Source organism: Solenopsis invicta, chromosome 9, assembly GCF_016802725.1.
Source record: "Solenopsis invicta isolate M01_SB chromosome 9, UNIL_Sinv_3.0, whole genome shotgun sequence".
Lineage (NCBI taxonomy): Eukaryota > Metazoa > Arthropoda > Insecta > Hymenoptera > Formicidae > Solenopsis > Solenopsis invicta.
This window is the reverse complement of record NC_052672.1, coordinates 10,816,970-10,837,378: the sequence shown is the minus strand read 5'-3', so window position 1 is coordinate 10,837,378 and position 20,409 is coordinate 10,816,970. Positions and strand designations below refer to the sequence as shown.

General features: G+C 36.8%; 2 protein-coding genes across 2 annotated transcripts; both read left to right on the top strand.

Moving 5' to 3' along the window:
* The first annotated feature begins 9,656 nt into the window (after window positions 1-9,656).
* LOC105207400 (enhancer of split mbeta protein) lies at window positions 9,657-11,644 on the top strand. The gene is made up of 2 exons (XM_011176844.3): window positions 9,657-10,147; window positions 10,372-11,644. Exons 1-2 carry the CDS (start codon window positions 10,073-10,075, stop codon window positions 10,918-10,920), a joined length of 624 nt encoding a protein of 207 aa, XP_011175146.1. The 5' UTR covers window positions 9,657-10,072; the 3' UTR covers window positions 10,921-11,644.
* Window positions 11,645-16,605: 4,961 nt separating this feature from the next.
* Window positions 16,606-19,818, top strand: LOC105207401 (zinc carboxypeptidase). The gene is made up of 7 exons (XM_011176845.3): window positions 16,606-16,836; window positions 17,480-17,628; window positions 17,900-18,424; window positions 18,553-18,658; window positions 18,794-18,993; window positions 19,186-19,270; window positions 19,440-19,818. Exons 2-7 carry the CDS (start codon window positions 17,485-17,487, stop codon window positions 19,631-19,633), a joined length of 1,254 nt encoding a protein of 417 aa, XP_011175147.1. The 5' UTR covers window positions 16,606-16,836; window positions 17,480-17,484; the 3' UTR covers window positions 19,634-19,818.
* Window positions 19,819-20,409: the final 591 nt, after the last annotated feature.

Sequence of the window (20,409 nt, the reverse complement as noted above, 5' to 3'; positions counted from 1 at the left end):
CAGGCGATAACCGAATAAATTTCTGCCAAATCGAGAACTAGCGGAGAGAGTAACCAATCAGCCGGACGTAAATTCGAAGAGTCACAAACACGGAGAATAACTCCGAAAGTTAAGTAGACATGCAAGTACGCGTGTACTGCGATATCTCGCGTCACGATAATATATCGAGAATTCAAACATATAAGAAACCTGAATTGTGAACTGCAAAAAATCAATTATATTGTAAAGAGACAGAGACTTTCGAAATCTTACGATAAAAATTTAAGATATCTTGTCAATGTTTCACATAAAAAAAAAATTTATGAAGCCTCGTATCATTGCCTGGCGTTCTCGAATTAGTACGAATTCTTCACATATCTGTTTGCTTATCATTAACAGACGACGGTATCAATCGTACCATTTACACTATAAGGTTTAAAAAAGTTTTATGATAACATATCGAATTAGATTACTTAAAAATAACTCATGTGGTATTGCGAAATCACCAGAGATCTATAAGTATTAGTCGCTTCGTTGTTTCTTTAATAAAAAATACCGTAATATAACGGAAGAAAAAAAATAAAATCTACATATATCAGCGTACATATTAACGAGGTACGCAATGAGATGATAATGGCATCAACTTAAAAGATTTGTATCATTAGCAGACAAAAATCCTCAAATCGTAAAATCGTCCGCCTTTTCAAAGATCGCCGACGATAAAATGACTTGAATGGCATGTCGTCGTCGTTCGCAACGACAGAAAATATTACTGGAAAAAAAGATGAGAGTTTCATAATTTCCGATTTAACGCTCCTCCACTTTCATTTCCCGTTAGTCATTTCCTTAGAAATGTTTCATAAAATAATTAATAAGATTTCAACAGAATTTCAAATTCAAGATAGCAGATCCAATAAGAAAAACTGAATTGTAAAGGAAAATTAGCGAGCTTTGTACAATATATTAAATGGAGAAAGAAAAAGTATTTTGTTAAAGAAAATTAAATAATTAAAATAAAAAACATTAATTTGTGAACAAAAATTGTAAATACGACACTGCCGTGAATTGTAGATTTAATGTTGAGTTATCAAGCGGCGAAGAGCGGACACTACGTGTGCGTCAACCCGTCATTACTATACTCATAATGTACGCCACGCGTTCTGCTATTATCGCGAACGAGCGTCCGGCCGGTTGATACGCCATCCGTTCCGTGTCGTTAATCATAAAAAGTGTTCCGTCGGTTAGGGATCGTTTGCTAATCGAGAACTACCCTCGTACAATCGCGCGCACTGCCATTTTGCGCGATCAGGGCCCCGTGGGTGCGGGTTCGTCGAGGAGACCTTTAATTTCCACTGTCTCAAGACCCGTGCTCGACACAATGGGGCCCAAGGTGTGCCCCATCCTTCTCCCGTCTCGGTGTATCCTCTCCCTTTCGAGCGCAGGCCGGCTGCGTGCTATACGCGTGGGAAAGCCGAGCACGTGCGCAATCTTAGGGCCTGAGACTGCCCACAAAGGACGCCTTTGGGGCCCCTTTCGCTCCGACAAACGATGGTCGACCGGTACAGAATCCGAGACTTCTTAAATCGATTTCGGACCACCTTCGATTTCGCCATAATACCTTCTCGTACTTTTCACCGTCCTTCGATGTACTTGCGTATTAGATCAGAAACGGTACATGACAAACATAACTGAGAGATCAGAATTGGGTAACTAGTCAAAAAGTTAACAACTTTTAACTTAACTTGGTTAATTTTAAATAATTTAATTTTTAACTTTAACTAGTTATTTTTGAAATACATACACTTTAATTTATCGACTTTTTTCCCAAGTTAAAACAATTTATTTATATAAACAATATATATATTCTCACATAAAAAACCATTTCTCTCTTTATTATTTCATATAAACGTAATTTACAAACAAAATATTAAATTTGTTTGATGATCCATATCATAATTGTTGTGAGTTAATTTAACTTGAAAAACTTACAAACTTCTAATTTAATATGAATAATGCTTTTCAAAGTTAACTTTTAATTTAACTTAAGATACTTTAATCTTAACTTTTAACTAGTTATTTTTTGTTCGTGTACCTTTTAACGTAACCAAATTAATTTTATAAGCCATTAACTTTAATTTAAAAATATATATTAATTTGTTGAATTCTACGAGAGAGATTCAATCATCTGCATAATTCTAATTACGAAACAATAAAGCAAAAAGTAATTTTTCATAGCTTCATGTTTATTAATTTATATATCCAATTACTCGTGCGGCATGTCGCGACTTAATTCCCAATGGAACTTTATCAAATACTTTGTGTTTGCGAAACATGGGTAATCGCATAATAGTCTATAAATGAACATCGATTGATGGGCACGTGGACGACGTTTGGTACACGTGCCAAAGAGACGCGTGTTCGCACGTGGGTTTTCCGACACGTAATTTACTATTTGCTTCCACTCGATCAAATCGACATCTTCAAACATGTTTTTATTGAAGCTCTATCTAGAAGTTCAAGTCGATATGCCCGCAACAAAGTGTATACGCAGACGATAAACTTTGAGTTCAAACTTCAGACCGGCCGGAGGCTATTCCAATTTCGCAACGGAGAGAACGGGTTACGCCACAAGTCACGAAAGGTCGAAGGTCACGGGAAGCCGGTCGATTCAGGTTTTACCGGATATAGTCCGGATGCTGTGAAAGGCCGCACATACGGAAGTAACTCCAGCGTGTGCCGGCATTGTAAGCACGTGCCACGCACTGTTGGGGCAGTATTGTTAAAAAAAGAAAAAGAAAAAAAAGGAGAGAAATCGGAGTGGGGGGGAAAGGTCATTTAAATAGGGCGAAGTGCACGGCAGCAGCTCGATGTGCACACACGCGGCGCCAGGTGAACCCCCTGACGCTCTTGTGAGAATATTCCACTCTCGCTTTTTCTTCCTCTTTTTCCTTCTTCGCAGCGGCTGCTTCTTATGCATCTTCACGGTTACTTTACTCACGCAGTAGGTCAGAGGGTCGTTCGTGCTACGTCGCGAGTAGCGTTAACTGCGCGCACACGACGATTCCATTCAATACGGCGCTCGGAAATTAATTATCGATCACGAGTCTCGTTTCGGTCAACTTCTCACGATAATTTAAAATCTAACACCGTATAGAGAGTCTTCTAAGATCGCTCTATCTAATAAATACAGTACTCTACCTAATAAATACAGAATATTCTTAAAAATTGTACGAATACTATTAAAAATGGAAATTATATTCCAAGAATATTATTCAATATTTTTAATATTATTTTAATACTATGGAAATATTGTGTTAATGCTATGTATCCGTTTTTACGCAATATTATTTTTTACATAATATATTACTTTATCCGTAGAATAATATGAAAATGTTCTACGAATATTATTATGGTACAAAATTAATGTAAATTATTATGCATAAAATATTCATAAACTTAATAATTATTACATTTAAAAGTTATAATATCCCCGATGATTTAAAATATTTAAATAAATAATATTACTTACTTCACATAATGTCGTTTTACATTTATTATTATTTCCAGAATATTATTTAATATTAAATAACATTATAGTGCTTATAGGGTAAATAATACGTTAATAACATCGGCAAATATCATTAATATCGACTATAATTTAATATTTCTGATATATTTTCAAAAAAAATAAAAAAATATATATATATAAGAAACGAGTCATATAATTTCTAATACAATGAGACAACTATTAAAATTGATGTGCTCTTGTAACGCGATCTATTATAAAATTACAGACCTGTCCGCTTTAATAAAAAAAATGATTAATCTGATTATTTGCTATCTTTGTACATGCTGTTGTCCGAAACGCGAGCCCTCATTACTTCTCGTCATGCGCAGCGAAATGAAACCAACGTAGGGGACAAATAAGGGAAATTCTCACGGGCGCTATATAATTATTGCCGAATGTTCTGTCGCCATTGATGTCCCTGATGCTGACCTTTACTTTCGCTCGCCTCGGAATAAGTACACGCGCGCGTGTGCGAACCGGTATTACGAAGGGTAGTTGATATCCCGTGGATACAACGGGGAGGAGGGCAGGACTCGGGGTGAGAGATCACGATTTCATTGGCACGAGCCAAACGACTCGCGACATATGTTCACGAACAGCTGATGCACTTACTAATAAGTCTCGTTCTCTATCTCTTTCCGAGCGCACGCGATCGCACGACCCCGCGCGGGCACGCGTGTGTGCACCACCGTGGTAAGAGAACCTGGGAAAGTAAAAACCCCGCGACGAGTGTGAGAAAATTCGTGCGCCGCCGCATCTGTCGGCTGCGCACGTTGCCGCAACGACGGGAACTCCGTCGGAACGCTGTCGCAACACGTGTGCTAATAATCGATTCTGCCGCCGCGGCTGTGCTACGAAGCGCTATTATCAACCACGATTAACATATGAGACCCGCTTTGACGTCAACAAGTTCATCACAACACGTTGTTTTTTTTTATTGCGATTTGCATTACGGAATCAAGGTCCGAAATAATCGAATACTAAAAACGAAATGTCATCCTACGTACGTCGCGTTCCAAATTGTTGGAAATATCTGATTTATAACATCCTCTTCCTCGATTTAAAAAAAAATCCCTAAATTAATTTATGAGATGTTGTTTACTGCTATGCATAAAGTTCAATAAAATATAATTTGCGCGCACTACAGCTCTCGTACCGATATTTTTGTGTCATACAATGATATTTAAGAATAATTCTCCATTTATGTCCCCTTTCACCAATGCAGATTAACTTTCATCTCAGTTTAACTCTTACTCTTCATCTTTTTCTAATTTTTAGAACTGGAAAGGTATAAAGAGTAAATTAAACCGAGATCAGAGTTAATCTACATTGGTGAAAATGGACATTAGTCATCGCAGCGTTTCCTTCCTTCCGTTCACCGCATTAGCCTCGCGTGCCACGTGCTGAAGCGTGAGCACGTGCGAAGGGCGCCGAGAGCGCGACGCGAAATCAATTCTATATTGTTCGCCGACGCACTCGAGATATGCATGAGCGTGCGCTCGTGCCTCGCAAAAAAAAAACGGCGTGTAATGAAATGCAATAGCAAACCGACTTTAAACTGTCGGAACACAAAGTGCTATATTTAGATTGCTCTTTGAAAGTTATCACTATAATGACCGTTAATCACGCGAAGTATCAGCAATCGCGGAAACTAAAACTACGCGGATATATATATAATTGGATGTAAATCGCTATGAGGAAAATAACAGACGAGATAAAAAAGATAATCATTCGGTTTATTGGCAAGATCGATTCAAATATCTTGTGCTCTAAGTTTAATTAACAAATGATTTCCTCTTCTTCTCTATTGCACTGAAAAAGGAGTCTAATAATAATCATCCTATCCAACCTAGATAGTTACTGAGCCTTGGTGAAATAGTGTTAAATATTCAGTTAATATAATCAAATATTTAGTAATATTTAGTAACCGTTTAATAACCGATTGGTTACTATTAACATACTTACTAAATATTTGATTATATTAATCAAATATTTAATTAAAATTATCACTAAAGCTTGATTGTTACTATTTTTTGCATCAAAAAACGTAAAATGTGCATACATAGAGAGAAGGAAAGAGAGAAGAGCATTATAAAGCTATTCATTAATGTTCTCAGCTAACGCTAGATGATCTTTAGAATTAAATCATTATATTAGATGCTGCAATACTAATTACTAAACTATTTTTTAGCAAAAATTGCGACAACTCACGTTATTTTAGGTATTCTCAAAAATAATAAAACTCTAGGGAGTTTCAAAGTTTAATGCAAGTATACATCTTTTATTTAATATCTATATGTATATATATATTTTTATTCCTCGAACTTATCGATTACAGCAGGAGATATGAAACGTCGAAATTCTACGGCATCATGAAAACGAGTGAAATTGCTCGCATACTATCCAACTTTCGACTAATTCGCTATTAAATTTCGCGATTTCAATCTCTACAAATGACGTAATAGGGATTATACGTGTAGAAAGTGCATTTGGTTGAACGTGCAAGCACTACGTAGCAACGGAACATTAGGCAAAACTTCCGATTACGACATGCTACTATCTATTTCGGCGTAACTTTGCATGTCTGTACGATGTTTCGCGTAATATCGCGCGCGGTGTTCAAATTATCCGAATGCGAATATGTGCAGATGTATTTTTAGATGTGTATAAACAATTGCCATTTTTTGGTAGACGAGTAATCTAACAAGTGAATACTTAATATCACGTTTTAATATCACACGGCAGCAATTAAAATAAAATTTTATACTGTAATTTCGATTATTACAATATTCACGATCAAAGTTGTTATTCATTGTAATAACACATTACCCAAAAGATCCGGTTTCGCCAACATGACACAAATTAAGGTAATAACGAAAAAAAATGCGAAAATCGAGACAGGGAATTCTCGTGCGTCATCAGCTATTCTCGGAAATCGTATTCGGTCCGCTTTCACTGAATGAACCCGGCTTTCGTGGTTACATCTACATCGCGCCGCGTTTCAGACACTTAAGTCGCGGCAACATCACGCTAATTAGGTCCCACGAGATCGCGCGGGGACGAAGAGATCCAATCGAAGTACACGGAGCAAGCGAGCGAGACAGGAAATGAGTTACAAGGAGCGTTATCTTACGATCGCGTTAGATTCTATCGAAGTACCACCATTCGTTAACGACACGCGCAATTGGCCGATACACGGGGATGTGTATGCCGAGAAGAAAAATAGAATAGTCAGAAAGGAAAGCGCATAGAAGATTGGGAAGCGAAAGATAGAGAAAGAGAGAAAGAGAGAATAAGAGAAAGACGTAACAGGAAACTACTTGTAAAAGCCACGGTAGCAAGAAGAGATGTAAGCAGTAAAAAAAGAAGAAGATAAAGACCAAAATGACGACGGAGTGGACAAAGAAGAAGAAGGAGAAGGAGGAGGAGAGATTGCTAGAGGGTCGCAGGAACACGAGGAGAAGGCGGGAGATGCTTCGAAACGAGCGTGCGTAATTATTCGGTGCGAACGACGTTTAAGTATCCGAGCTCCGACCGCGAAATAAGCGAAGTGGCCAGTCGGGCATAGGAAGCCGGAGGACGTAGAGGAAAAACGAGCGGACGAAGGGTGGAAAAAAAAGAAGAAAGGACACGAGGTACAGCAAAGGCAAAAGGAGGAGGAAGAGAAGGAGGGCCGGGTAGGATATAATTCAGCCAAGGGCTCGCCGAAATTAGTATCTCGAAGTGGAAACGTGTCCTCGCGCGCGCGTTCCAGATAGGTACTTCTTCGACCAATGACTTGAACCTTGTTTCGATTTTCGATGCGGAAGGATAATTTTATGAATATTCTCATGAAATTAAGGATGCATGGATTATATCTCAAAACATTACCAAAAATATAAAAATTTGATAAAATATTTTAATATTACGTTTGAGTATCTGTGTAAGATTTGAACACAATTTACTTATTGGTTTCAAAATTATTTAATTTTTTGTTTACTCTTGATTCTTACGTTTTGCAGTACTTATTTGTAAATTTGATAGAAAAGTAGCAGTATCAATTAAATCAAAATGTTTACATGTACTTATAAAACTAATAAATATTCATGTAAAAAATTATTTAAGTACTCGTTTAAAAGTTATTTATTTAAAATTGCAGTAAAATATAGTAATTTTCGCTGCAAAAATCATCATGAATCAAATTATTTTGTTCTTTGCAGCCAGTTTCAGGGCCAAAATTCAGGCATTAGCGACTAAAATTTTTCGTTGTTAATTAGGAAAAAGAATAAACTTAGAAAAGTCTTCATAGTTAAAACATCTTTGGGACCACAGAGATCGATTTTATAACGAGAACGGAGACACTTCACCCCGTCGTTATGCGCGAGAGCAACGACGATTTTGAATATCCGCATATATCGTTGATTTTTTGCATCTGAACTCCTTGTAATTACTATCCGTGCACCCGACAATCACGCGTAATCAAAGTCCCAATGAAGTATCGCGGTGCACTCCGCTGTCCGAGAAATTCACGAACGGCGTAATAAGCAATAAAGTTAAAGCGAAAGCGAGGAGAATTTACATGTTTGTGATTGTAATTACAATCCTTTTGTTACCGTTAAAATTACATGCTTTTTGAACATAATTTCCGAATTTACCACATCGGTCATATAACAACATTTTTAGAATTATTTTTACTTAATTTTTACTTAATTTGATGTTTTTCGTTATCACTTTGATATTAATTTCTAAATAACGTATATCGCGATAGTAAAGTAAGTGTAAGAATAAACAATAAAAATATTACATTAATATATTAATTCGTTAAAAAATAATTTATTTTTTAGCTAATCTTGGTGTGGCCATGGACTTTAATGAGTTAACGTAACTCTCGAAATCTCGTAAAGAAACATGACTCTAAAAGAATGAAAATTGAGTTCGTGCACTGCAACTCCATAAAAATCAAATTTCATTCGTATAGAATAATTCCACGAGCGCCGAGTGATTTTTCACTCTACGAAGTTTACATAGCATAGATCAATATTAGAGCTCTTACAGACGGCAATTGATTTAAAAATTCGCTATCTCCAAATCAATTAAAAAAAAAAATAATAAAATAAAAATAACAATCTGTGTCGTAGAACAAGCGTGGGGCACAAGGGCAATTGTTTTCCAGCCGTGATAATCGGTAAGATTAAGCGTAGTAGCGAGCGCATTATTATATTAAGATCCGATTCGTTCTTCGATCCCACTCGCTCGTTACGGAACGCGCGTGCTACTCGGAAACGAAGACAGAAAATCGACGCCGATCGGAGCAGTCCGCTTAATTAATCGCATCTCGCTCTGTCACACAACCGGCTCTGTAACGACCGATTTGTTACACCTCTTTGCACCGACGGCCTTTATCCTGCTCGTCCGCGATTTTCCTCTCCCCTTCCGCGTTAATACGCGTAAAACGATCGATCAATCGTGCCACCGATGGCCGCGATACCATTCCGCGACGATGACCGGACCGGACCGGACGGACGGCCAACGGAATACGCGCGCGTTACACACATACAGAGGCGCGCGGCGGCGCACGATTTAACATCGTGTAGCCAGTGGGATTGCAATCACGCGCCGGAGTTGTGCCGGACTTGTGCCCAGCACGCTCCACGATCGGCCGAAGCGGGAGAACCAGAAGCGAGGAGGGACAGAGAGAGAAAAGAAACTATTAGAAAGAAGGGGACGCGGAATCACGATAAGAAGATCCAGCACGAGCATGGAAGCTGCGGCTGCGATGGAAGAGGCTGCACCTTACAGGCGGAACGAGGACGGCTTCTCTCTATTTTGCCGCGAGGTAAGAAGAGAGGAGAGGACGTCGCGCCGCGCCGCGCCGCGCCGGTCGAGATCTAGTCCTTCCGTATGAGCGCTCGTGGAAATACGCGCCAATAAGCGACAGAGAGGAGTAGCGAGGGCAGAACGACGGAGAGAACGAGAGGAGCGAAAGATAGATGGATAGAAAGAGAGAGAGGAAAAGAGAACGATTACGAGCCGCGCATACCGTGGCACGACCACTCGTCGACGATCAGCCGAGGTAGAGAGCATCGACTCCGCGCCGCGGCTAGGTGCAACAAGGACGCAGGAACGGTGACGATGGCTTGGTGTGGGCGCGTGTCTGGCAGCTGCCGCTTACAGGTGGTGTGCTTGCTTGGGAACCAACCTCTACGGACCGTTCCCACGGAAGGCCTGTCCCCCACTATGCGGCCCCATACCCGACCCCTCGCTCCGTCCACATGGGGGCCCTTGCCTATATAAGTCGAAGCCTCGCCCGATCGCGGCTACAATCACGCTCTGTTCGTGTTCACTCGAAGGTCGAGCTGGAGACCGGTCGTGTTGTCCAGATACACGCACGTTTCCTTCCGCCAACCGTAGTGAATTGCAATCGTAGCGACGATTAGAGTTCGACGAACCGGTGTGATAACACGACGAGGTCGCGTTTGCGATAAGCCGATATACGGTTATCAAGTGAAGTTTTGACTGTGCTGCCGCAAAAAAAAAGGATTAACCATGCAGATGCACGAGCAGATCATTATTGCTGATGGGCAGGAGCAACCGATCTCCAGGACATACCAGTATCGTAAGGTAGGTGTCATCTTCGTATCTTAACAAAAAGACAACCGCTCTAATCGTCGCGTAAGCTTCGAGTCAATTTGCAACTTTGATATTATTTTGTTTTTTTAACAATAAATTTAAATTGGCTTTTAATTCAAATTTATTCCTCGCACAAAACGGTATCGAAAAGTTTTTTTTCTAAATCGTATCGAGTGTAACGTCGATCTACAGCGTTCGTTCATTTCGATTCGCAGGTGATGAAGCCGATGCTGGAGCGCAAACGTCGCGCGCGCATCAATCGTTGCTTGGACGAGCTGAAGGATCTGATGGTGACCGCGCTGGCCGGTGACGGCGAGAACGTGGCGAAATTGGAGAAAGCAGACATCCTGGAATTGACGGTGCGTCACCTGCACAAGCTCCAGCGCCAACAGCGCCTTTCGGCGAACCCGGTGATCGACGCTGACCGTTTCCGCGCCGGCTACACGCACTGCGCGAACGAGGTCAGCCGCTGCTTGGCCGCCACCCCTGGCGTCGACGTCGCCCTCGGCACCAAGCTGATGACACATCTCGGGCACAAGCTCAACTCCATGGACAAGACCGGCCCACTGACCATCCACGTGACCGCGCCACAGTCCTCGCCGTCGCCCAGCAGCGAGCTCAGCGCCGACGAGTACCCGATGCCGCTGACGCCGGCGTCCAGCCAACCGTCCCCGGTGCGAACCGACATCGACGCCGTCTCCCAGAGCCATCAGGGTCTCTTGCAGGTAGCCAAGCCGAACGAGCCTATCTGGCGACCCTGGTAAACCCTGGTGACCTCGCCGTGGCAAAGCAAACTCGTCGAGGTTATCGGCGAGAAAAGAAGATCTCGAATCCGAAGGATTCCCGAACTATCGATGCCGGTGTTGCAATCTCATCTGTGATCTGGACGGAACGGACGTCGCGATGAAGAGAAGAGCGAAGAGTCTACCCCGTACGGCACAAAGATCACCTAGACTTAAGGGGAGTTCCACTTGCTCAAAGGCACTCGGACCGACGCGGACGTACCCGGGGCGGATCTCGCGTTTCCCATGACGTTTCCCGCCACCAGCAACTTCGACAACGTTCCACAGCAGTCGGACAGCACTGGGATCTCAATACGTAGTTTTATTCGCGGCCGCGCGCAGCTGAAGCTTTAATTTACTCGACAGTTAAGATGTTTTCTATTGTTTATTTCATACTTTTATCGACAATGTTTTTTTTCTTTTTATTGTCTCGCCGATGTAACGTTGTTGTATGTAAGTCTCTCCACCGGTCAAGCACATGTGATCGGATGTATGGGACAACGACAACGGACGACCTTACGAGGCGGTGATCTCGGTGATTTCGCGAAACGCGTCCGTCTCGCATCGCGTAGCGCAAATATATATATATATATATATGTATAAAAACGAGGATCATGTGATAGAAAAAACGTGTACCTGTGATATTTACTGTAGTAGGCATAGAGAATGATAGTAGATTTTTAATAAACATGTTTCGTATCAGCAATACACATTCACGTGATTTCGCCCACCCGACAGCATAGATTAAGATTTAAATCTCTAGCAATACAGAATTGTTTAGTTTTCTGTTACGAATAGCGTGTGTACTTTCTATTAGTATGCGTAATATGAAACAGAGTCATCTCTCTATTTAAATTGAAATTCAACATCGTATCGCCACACATTATTGAAACATGCAAAGTACATTAGCTTCTTAAAATAAGAGAGTTGTGAAACTTCGAGATTTCATGCAGATATTTCATGTTACACATGCTTTGTATTAAGAAAAAGTTTCTTTTATGCTAAATTCGATAATCGGCTATGTAAATCTTTAAGCAAAACGTAGATAAAAAAAACCATTATATGTGCTCGAGAAAACTTGATTTAAATATGAATATTTCGGAAAATTAAACTGCAAGTTAAGATTAATGAGACATTCAAAAATGCACTCACCCAACTCACTGCAGCGTCCGAGAATCCCAGCAGCTCATTCCTTTTCTGTCAAACCACTTTTACCTGAGAACACATACCAGGAGAGTTAGTCATGCAAAACTATCGTCGATCGAAATTTATAAAGTAGCGATTTGCCTATTTCAGTATTAATTTCATGCAAACATTTGAGCATTGCACGGAAGTCTTGCAACATTTCTACAATGTTTTTTTTTTTTAATTTCTCAGTGACAATTAAAGCAAAAATACGCCAAATGCGACGTGAATGACGCCGTATTTTCTTGATATCCGCTTTGCATTTAATAATGAATTCCGTTCACCTCGCTTCAACACGGCACGTGGTAAATTTTACAGTACAAAAGAGTTAATCAATCAGATTGAAAATAGTGCATTGTTTTTCACGCTACGCTTTATTAACTGCATTGTTTGTGTGTAAATATATTAAATTCGGCCTTCAAAATTTGTATAAAAACAAGTCAAATGCCATATCATTAGGTCGTTAAGTCAAATTGCAAATTGTCTAGCTGCAAACATAAGAAAATAATCGCGCAGCATATTGTGTTCATTAATTCGTAAGTGATTTAGTGTCTTTACATATATGACTTCATAAATATCTTTTAACCTCCTCTAGAGGTTAAATATACAATCGCAAATGAAAATTCGCAACACAAAAGCGTTTTATTGACTAATTTCTTCATTTTTTTAGAAATATTGTCATAATAATTAAGCTGCTTGATGTGTTTAAACGTTTGTTAAATTTATCCTTTATTTCTTTTTACCTGTTTTGGAAAATATTAATTAAATCTCCATATATATCTTTTTTATTATTAAATTAGCTATTAATAATTTATAGAACAGTCATTAATATACATTCCAGATGATTATTTACGCAAAAATAAAAGACAGAATGACTATTCTCGGAACAACAATTTGAAAACAAATCGAAAATATTCCAATTTTCAGACAAACGGACTTGCAAAAATCTTTGTTTATATCGCGGAAACATTGCTTCAAATTATTCGCGTAATAAACTCCAGTTTTACATAAAACCGAACTTTTCTCTCATACATAAAATGTATTATTCAAATCGCGATCGCTCGGAGTCTGAAACCGTTTGGAATCTGAATCGTGATATTCGAAACTTTCGTGCGATCAATCACAATCTTGGTTGTATCGACAGAAGTTTCGAACTCGCGTGATTCGAGCTGACAACCTAACAAACGATTGCACCCTTTCGTCCGATTCGAACTTTCGATTACACGTGTCCACGAGGCGCACACGTGTATGCTTAAGCCGGAAACACAGACTTTTGCATAACGCATAATGCGTAATGCATAAGAGAATTTTATCAATCAAAATTCTTTATTTCTATTCTAGGTAGAGAAGTAAAGAATTTTGATTCAACTAATTACACTCAGAAAAAAATTATGTTTAACTTCATGAAATATAGATTTCTTTATAACTTGGTCTTTTTTTAAATTAAAATGAAAATGTCTTTGCAGAAAATAAAAAATTATTTGATTTTCAGAAATGACGTTATCAGTTTTTTAAAAGAAAATAAATTTTTTGTTCAGATTATTTGTTTAATCTAAACAAATAATCATTTAATTCGAAGAAAATGCTGACAGAAATGTAAGAAATAATTTAGTTGTTCTGGTTTTAAAAGATACTTTTTTTTCATTTAACAAAAGATTCATGTTGCACAAATAATTTCTTCAATTCCAAAAGAAACAACCAAAAAATTTCTTCAAACCAAAGAAATTTTTTTTTAAGGATGTATCGGACATAGGATTTCAGCAAAGTAAATAAAATTTGGAAATGTGTTAATATTAACACTTCAATTAAATCATATATACATGAAAATTGTGTGAATAAAATTATAATTTTATTTAACAATACATTTTCATAGTTTATTTACTTTATTTGCATATTTACAGAACAGATTTCTGCATCGTAACTTTACATAAATTATTGTGATTATTTAAAGTATTTAAATAAAAGTTCAGATTTATTTCTTATTCCATTATTAATTATACTGTCATTAGAGCATATGTCTACTTTTTATTGAAATAACTTTATCCAGACAGAAAATCACTATCAAATTTTTTTTCTACTACTCTCAAATGCAATATAAAACAATCTGTAATTTTTTCATAATTTTTTAAACGTTTTGACAAATGCCCTATACATCCTTAACCTACATGTACAGCAATGCACATATTTATTGAATCCTACAAATATTTTATGACACAAAGACACCTTTCTCTAGGTATAAATTCTCATATGCGTTATGCAAGTGTTCTTATGGAGACATCAAGGTTTTGAGCACTCTATCGATCGCTTCGGGCGCGACTCGAGTGCAACTCGACGCGGAATCTGCCGTCGATACTTTATCGATTTCACCCCTGCGCCCGGCGCAATGACCTTCGAACATTCGCGCTATTGCAAGCGCGCGCGCGCGCGCGCCAAAATTCGCGCGCGTAAATACCCCGGAAGCAAGTCACGTACGAGAAAAGACAAACCGACCGAGCGCTAAGCGGGAATCCACGCCGTTCGGCGATTCCGAACGGTATACGCACGGAGCGTGCGTAACCGGTGAAAACCGGTCACGAGTTAATTCCGCTCGGAACTCCCACGAGAAATCGCGTGGATCACCGTTCGTCCCGCGCGACGATGACGACGGCCACGTCGCGCCGTCTCGCTGACTACGTAATGAGCGACCGATACTCTAGTCGCGCCGGGACGGATTATCGAGCACGAGATTTAGGTTAGCGTCACCGGGATCGAATACTCGCACGTCCGATAATCGCGATCGCCGCCGCCATTGATTCGAGCGCGCCGAAACTCGCATCGAGGTGCATCCCGCCGAACGCGCGACCCGGCGTCCGTTGCCCGGGCCGTTGCCGGTCGTCGCAGGAAAACAGTAGTCAAGGTCGTTCGCGCTGATCCCGAGGGACTACTTTAATACAGCCGGAGAGCATCGGCAGGCTCACGTGTCGGCGTCGCGTAAACAGCTTCACATCGCGTCGCGAACGTGCCGGTACGCTGGCGTTTCGAACGAATCCCGGGCGTCCCGTGGGACACCGTCTCACGCCGATTATGTCACGGGTGCACGGGGAAAAACGAGGTAAAGCACTCGGCCACTGCGATAATATACTCACTTTCCCGATAACCGAACCGCCACTCAGCTGTAGCACGTGCTGTCACCACAGGTGCACGATCACGCTTCGCCGTCATCTTGCGGCAGGTTCGCGTAACCGCGACATTAGCGCCCCGTAGGCAATATCGGAATCATAACGAACGACGATGGGCAAAGAGAGGCTCCGCTCGGATGATAAACGTAATTGGGAATTAGAGAAACGATCCTTGGGAGAAAATTTCAGATTGGATTATAATTGCAATTTCGAGAAATTGATTCGCCCCCTCCTTCTTCTCTTTTCAATCTCAAAAGTTCACGTTTTTCCTCGACTACATTATAATATCAGAATAATATAACTTGATTATATTATATTATAATAATTTTTCTTCTTTATAGTTTTAACTATTTTATAAAAAGTATATTTTTAACTTGTTTTTTTATATTTTACCCACACTGAAAAAAATAATGCTGTGATATGAATTAAAACGTAATTTAATTTAATTAAATATCGAATCACAGGATTTTTGCTGAAAGTAGTATGTTTATTATAATTTATTTAAAGTGTTTATGAGAATGTTCAAAGGGTATATTTTGTAAAACACCATTTGAATATTCACACAACAGTCTGAAAACGTAATTAAAATTAAATTGAAACAATTGCATGTTTAAATTTCCATCCCATAAACAATTCACAATAGGTGTTTTAAAACTTCAGTTAAACATATATTCTACACTTAAGCAAAAATCTTATAAACATATTTATTTTCATTAGGGCTGTCATTAATATATAGCTTTAAAAACATATATTTAAAAAACCTGTAAATCTAAAAATTACAACGAAATTTATAACACAAACATATTTTCTAAATATTATTCTCTGAGTTATCGAACATGTTACTTTAAATCTAAACACGTCTATGATCAATTTAAATTCGACTGTCGAAAAATATTGACAATTCCTAAGAAGAAAAAATTTTTAGTATTTTATCTATATCGCAATATTACTTTTACATAGCTAATCCTTACTTTTCAATAATGCTAATCAATTTTGATGTTACGGATTATAGGCACATATCTTTAACAGGTATAATTATTTTTATATAATAAATATTTTTTGACTAACTGTTCTGACATAAAAATTTTTTGCTTAACTTATTCTCAGTGAAACCTTTCTTTTATCGAACAAAAATAATTACATGTTTTTTCTTTAATTTACTTACGATTTAATTGATATAAATCTACATCTTTTTATATTATATAAACAAACAATGAATATTATTTCTTTATCTGTTTAATCATTTAGTTTATCGTTAGACATATTAGAAGTAAATACTTGGAAAACTAAAATATTTTAATTACAAACAGATGACTCACATAAATATTGTTTTAGGCTCGTGTCGTATTTCAGTGTCGAATAGTCGGTTAAGTTGACCTTTAGGTAATACTTCTGTTCAGTTTGCATCAGATCGTTGAAGATCGATGTTTTCTTCGGACGAGGAGATAACAGTCTCACTTATTTTGCTTGTTCTACCAATTCCCATCCGATTATCCGAGATTTTAACTGTCTGGCATCAGTTATTTCTACTAAAACGCAAATTTGGATTGAACAGGTTTGATCGCACGCTTTTTTTTACGTATAATAAATATTTTTAAATCAATTGAATTGTTTTGTAGAATAGTGTATGTGTATATATATGTATATAAATTTGATATTGCATGCGTATACAAAGTGTCCCAAAATTTGTGAAAAAAATCTATAAATAATTTTATTTAATATTTCGAGAATTTCTTGCTGCAGTATTTGAATTTTTGCATTTCGAGTTACCCTTTACATATATATTTCTAAAACATAATTATATAATTAAAACAATATCATTTCTTCAAAATGTCTATACTGTACATATACATATACATACATATAAGACAAGTACCAACGTATATTTATGAAACAATTATTTTGCTTCATAGGACGATTTTTAATATTATGCCATAACGTAATTTTTATATGATATTTAAATGCAATAAATAAAACGGTAACCAACAAATAGAAATACTGCTGATCGTTATTAGTAAATCAATATAATATAAAATAAAATAAAATAAAATCCTTATTCCAAGAATTGTGTGTGTAAATTTTTCATGGATAATAACAATTATTTATGATTAAGTTTTTTTATAATACTGATACGATGCATTTATATAATGTAGACGAATAGTTATAAATCAAATTAAGAGAGATCTGTTTGCATATAGCCATCATGTGGAGGATAACAGTGTTATTTATTGTGACCACGGGTTTAGCTGCCGCAAAAGTTACCTACGAAAATTACAAACTCTTCAGAATTATCCCGACAATGGAAACGCATTTAGAAGTACTTCAATCGTTGAACAACGAGAATGGAGTAAGTAAACTTTACATAAAAATAAAAACTACGAACAATGCAGATTTTTTTTCTCCAATACAAATTTAGTTACGCACTATTTTTTTAAACTAAAAATAGAAATTCTTAAGCGTTTTTTAATAACAGATCCAAATTAAATAAAATTAATTTCTTAGATATATATTCAACATCATCTATAAGTAAAACGTTTTGAAATTAAGAAATGTATATAGATTTTGTCAACGGATTTAAGATTAAATTTTAGTTAAGCAAAATTTTATCTCATTTACAGTTCAGCTATTGGCAAGAACCAAGTTGGATAAACAGAGAAGCACTTCTCATGGTGTCTCCGCACAATCTGACCGATTTCTACGATAGTATGAAAGATTTCCAGGCAACACATGAACTCAAAATTGATAATATTCAAAAACTGATCAACAATACTATTCCTCACAATCAATCACAGAATTTCGATTTTAATAGCTATCATAACATTTCTAACATTTACAACAATCTCGATTATTTGCACAAGAAATATCCCAAAATAGTGAAATTAATTGGATTATGCTGTTCATATGAAAACCGTTATATCAAAGGTATAAAATTATTCGCTAAACGTGATGATGCACAGACACACGGAATCTTCATTGACGGTGGCATGCATGGCAGGGAATGGATTTCGCCCGCAACTGTCATGTATATTCTGCACCAATTATTGTTTAGCGAAGACCCGCGTGTGAGATATATAGCTGACAACCATAATTGGTATATTTTCCCGGTATTAAATCCCGACGGATATGAATATTCGCGTACTCATGTAAGATTTATTTTACGCAACATTATTTAATGTTGTTTAGTTATTTAATATTCTAATAATTTTAATTATAATTATTAATTATAAATTGAAATTATTCACACCAATGAGTTTCTTTTAATGATTTCCAGGACAGATTATGGAGTAAAACTCGTAAAGTTCTGCCATGGTTTGAACCGTTCAGTTCTACCTGCCAAGGATCGAATCTTAATAGAAACTGGAATTTTCGATGGAATAGTAAGTATTCGATAAATAGAAAAATGTAACAAATAATGTTCAGTAAAAAAAAATGTTACTGAAAATTCAGATAATTTTTGAGAAACTTATAACGTTAAGATCCGTTGATGTGATATTATAACTTGTTATTTTCAGCTATTAGCAACAGTAGCAATCCTTGCAATGATAATTATCCCGGAAATAGGCCATTCTCAGAACAAGAGATAGATATTGTAGCACATTACATGTCCAATACTACCTTCCATGCATATATCTCGTTTCAAGGTTTTGGACAAAAATTGATGATTCCTCATGCCTATACGGTTCAACATAACTTTTTTTCTTACGATTGGCTGGTAAGAAACTACATAAGTAAAATAAAAAAGAATTGTGTGTAAAAAATAATTGTTTTAAGAAGAAAAACAATATCTCAGAGCAAATAAAATTTAAAGCAATACATTTTCATGATTTTCTCAAACTCTTTTATATAAAACGTGCATTCATATTTGCTATTAATAATTTAAAACATCCCTCCTTTGTGATTTTAGTTACGTTTATGCAAGACTGTAATCAATAATCTAGAACAGAAGTTCAACACCAAATACGAGATTGGAACTATTGGCGAATTAGACGGTACATGAACACTTAATTATTTCGAAAAATTCGTGTATATAACTTTCCTTCACTAGTTTCTTCCTTATATATTTACAATACATAAAATATTTATTGTTGTATTTCGTTAGATTAAAATTGCTATTTAACAGAGATGGTTCATTATTAAATAATGTAAAATTACTTATAGGTTTAGCGAGCGGTACTAGTGCAGATTACGTTGCAAATATTTTGCGTAAGCACCTCGTGGTTGTCTACAAATTGCGCGATGATGGTCAATACGGCTTTTTGCAACCATCTGAACAAATTATTCCAACTGGAAAGGAGGCTTTAGAGTTTCTTGTATCTATATTTACTGAGGCGTTGAATGTAAAAATGCCATAAATAATGAAGTATTAATTTTATTGTTATCGATTTTATGTATGTATGTATTTATACTTTTATTGGACACATAACGATTATATATTTTGTTATGTAATCTATCTATGGAAAATTTTGATATTACATTTGTCAATTACGGTACTTCGAATTTCCTATGCTTTTATCATTTTTATTAAAATAATTGTCTATATACTTATATTTTTTATTTATACATTTGATTTATATTTATAATATACTTTGAGAACAACTTTTATTAGAATTAATTATTAAATACAGTTCCCCATTTATTTATTTTACTAATTCTCGTTTAAGATATTGTAATTACTTCTGATCAATGGTTTCTGTTTACAATAAATTAGAGACAATGTTACTCGTAAGAATAAACAAATTTTTAAAATTTAAAAATCTAAAAATTTAGATGATTCAAACCTAAAACTAACTTTGATAAAAAAATCAAATTAAATTAATTAAGTTAATTAAGCTACCTTAAATAATTATTAAATAATAATTTTGAATATTGTCAATCTAAGATCTAAGTGAATTATTCTGGTAACTCTATTTCTCTTAAAAAGATGTATAAAAAACGATGATTTTCATAAACACATTAAAAATAACTATAAAATGGATTTTATTCGGTTCTGTTCTTTCATGAAGTCACATATTGATCGCTTTTATTTGGTTTCTATGTCAACCGCACTGCATGAAGATAGTTTACACATATTCGTTGAATTGCAGTTTACCAGCAGTGTTCATATCACTTCAAATTGAAAAGCTTTGTA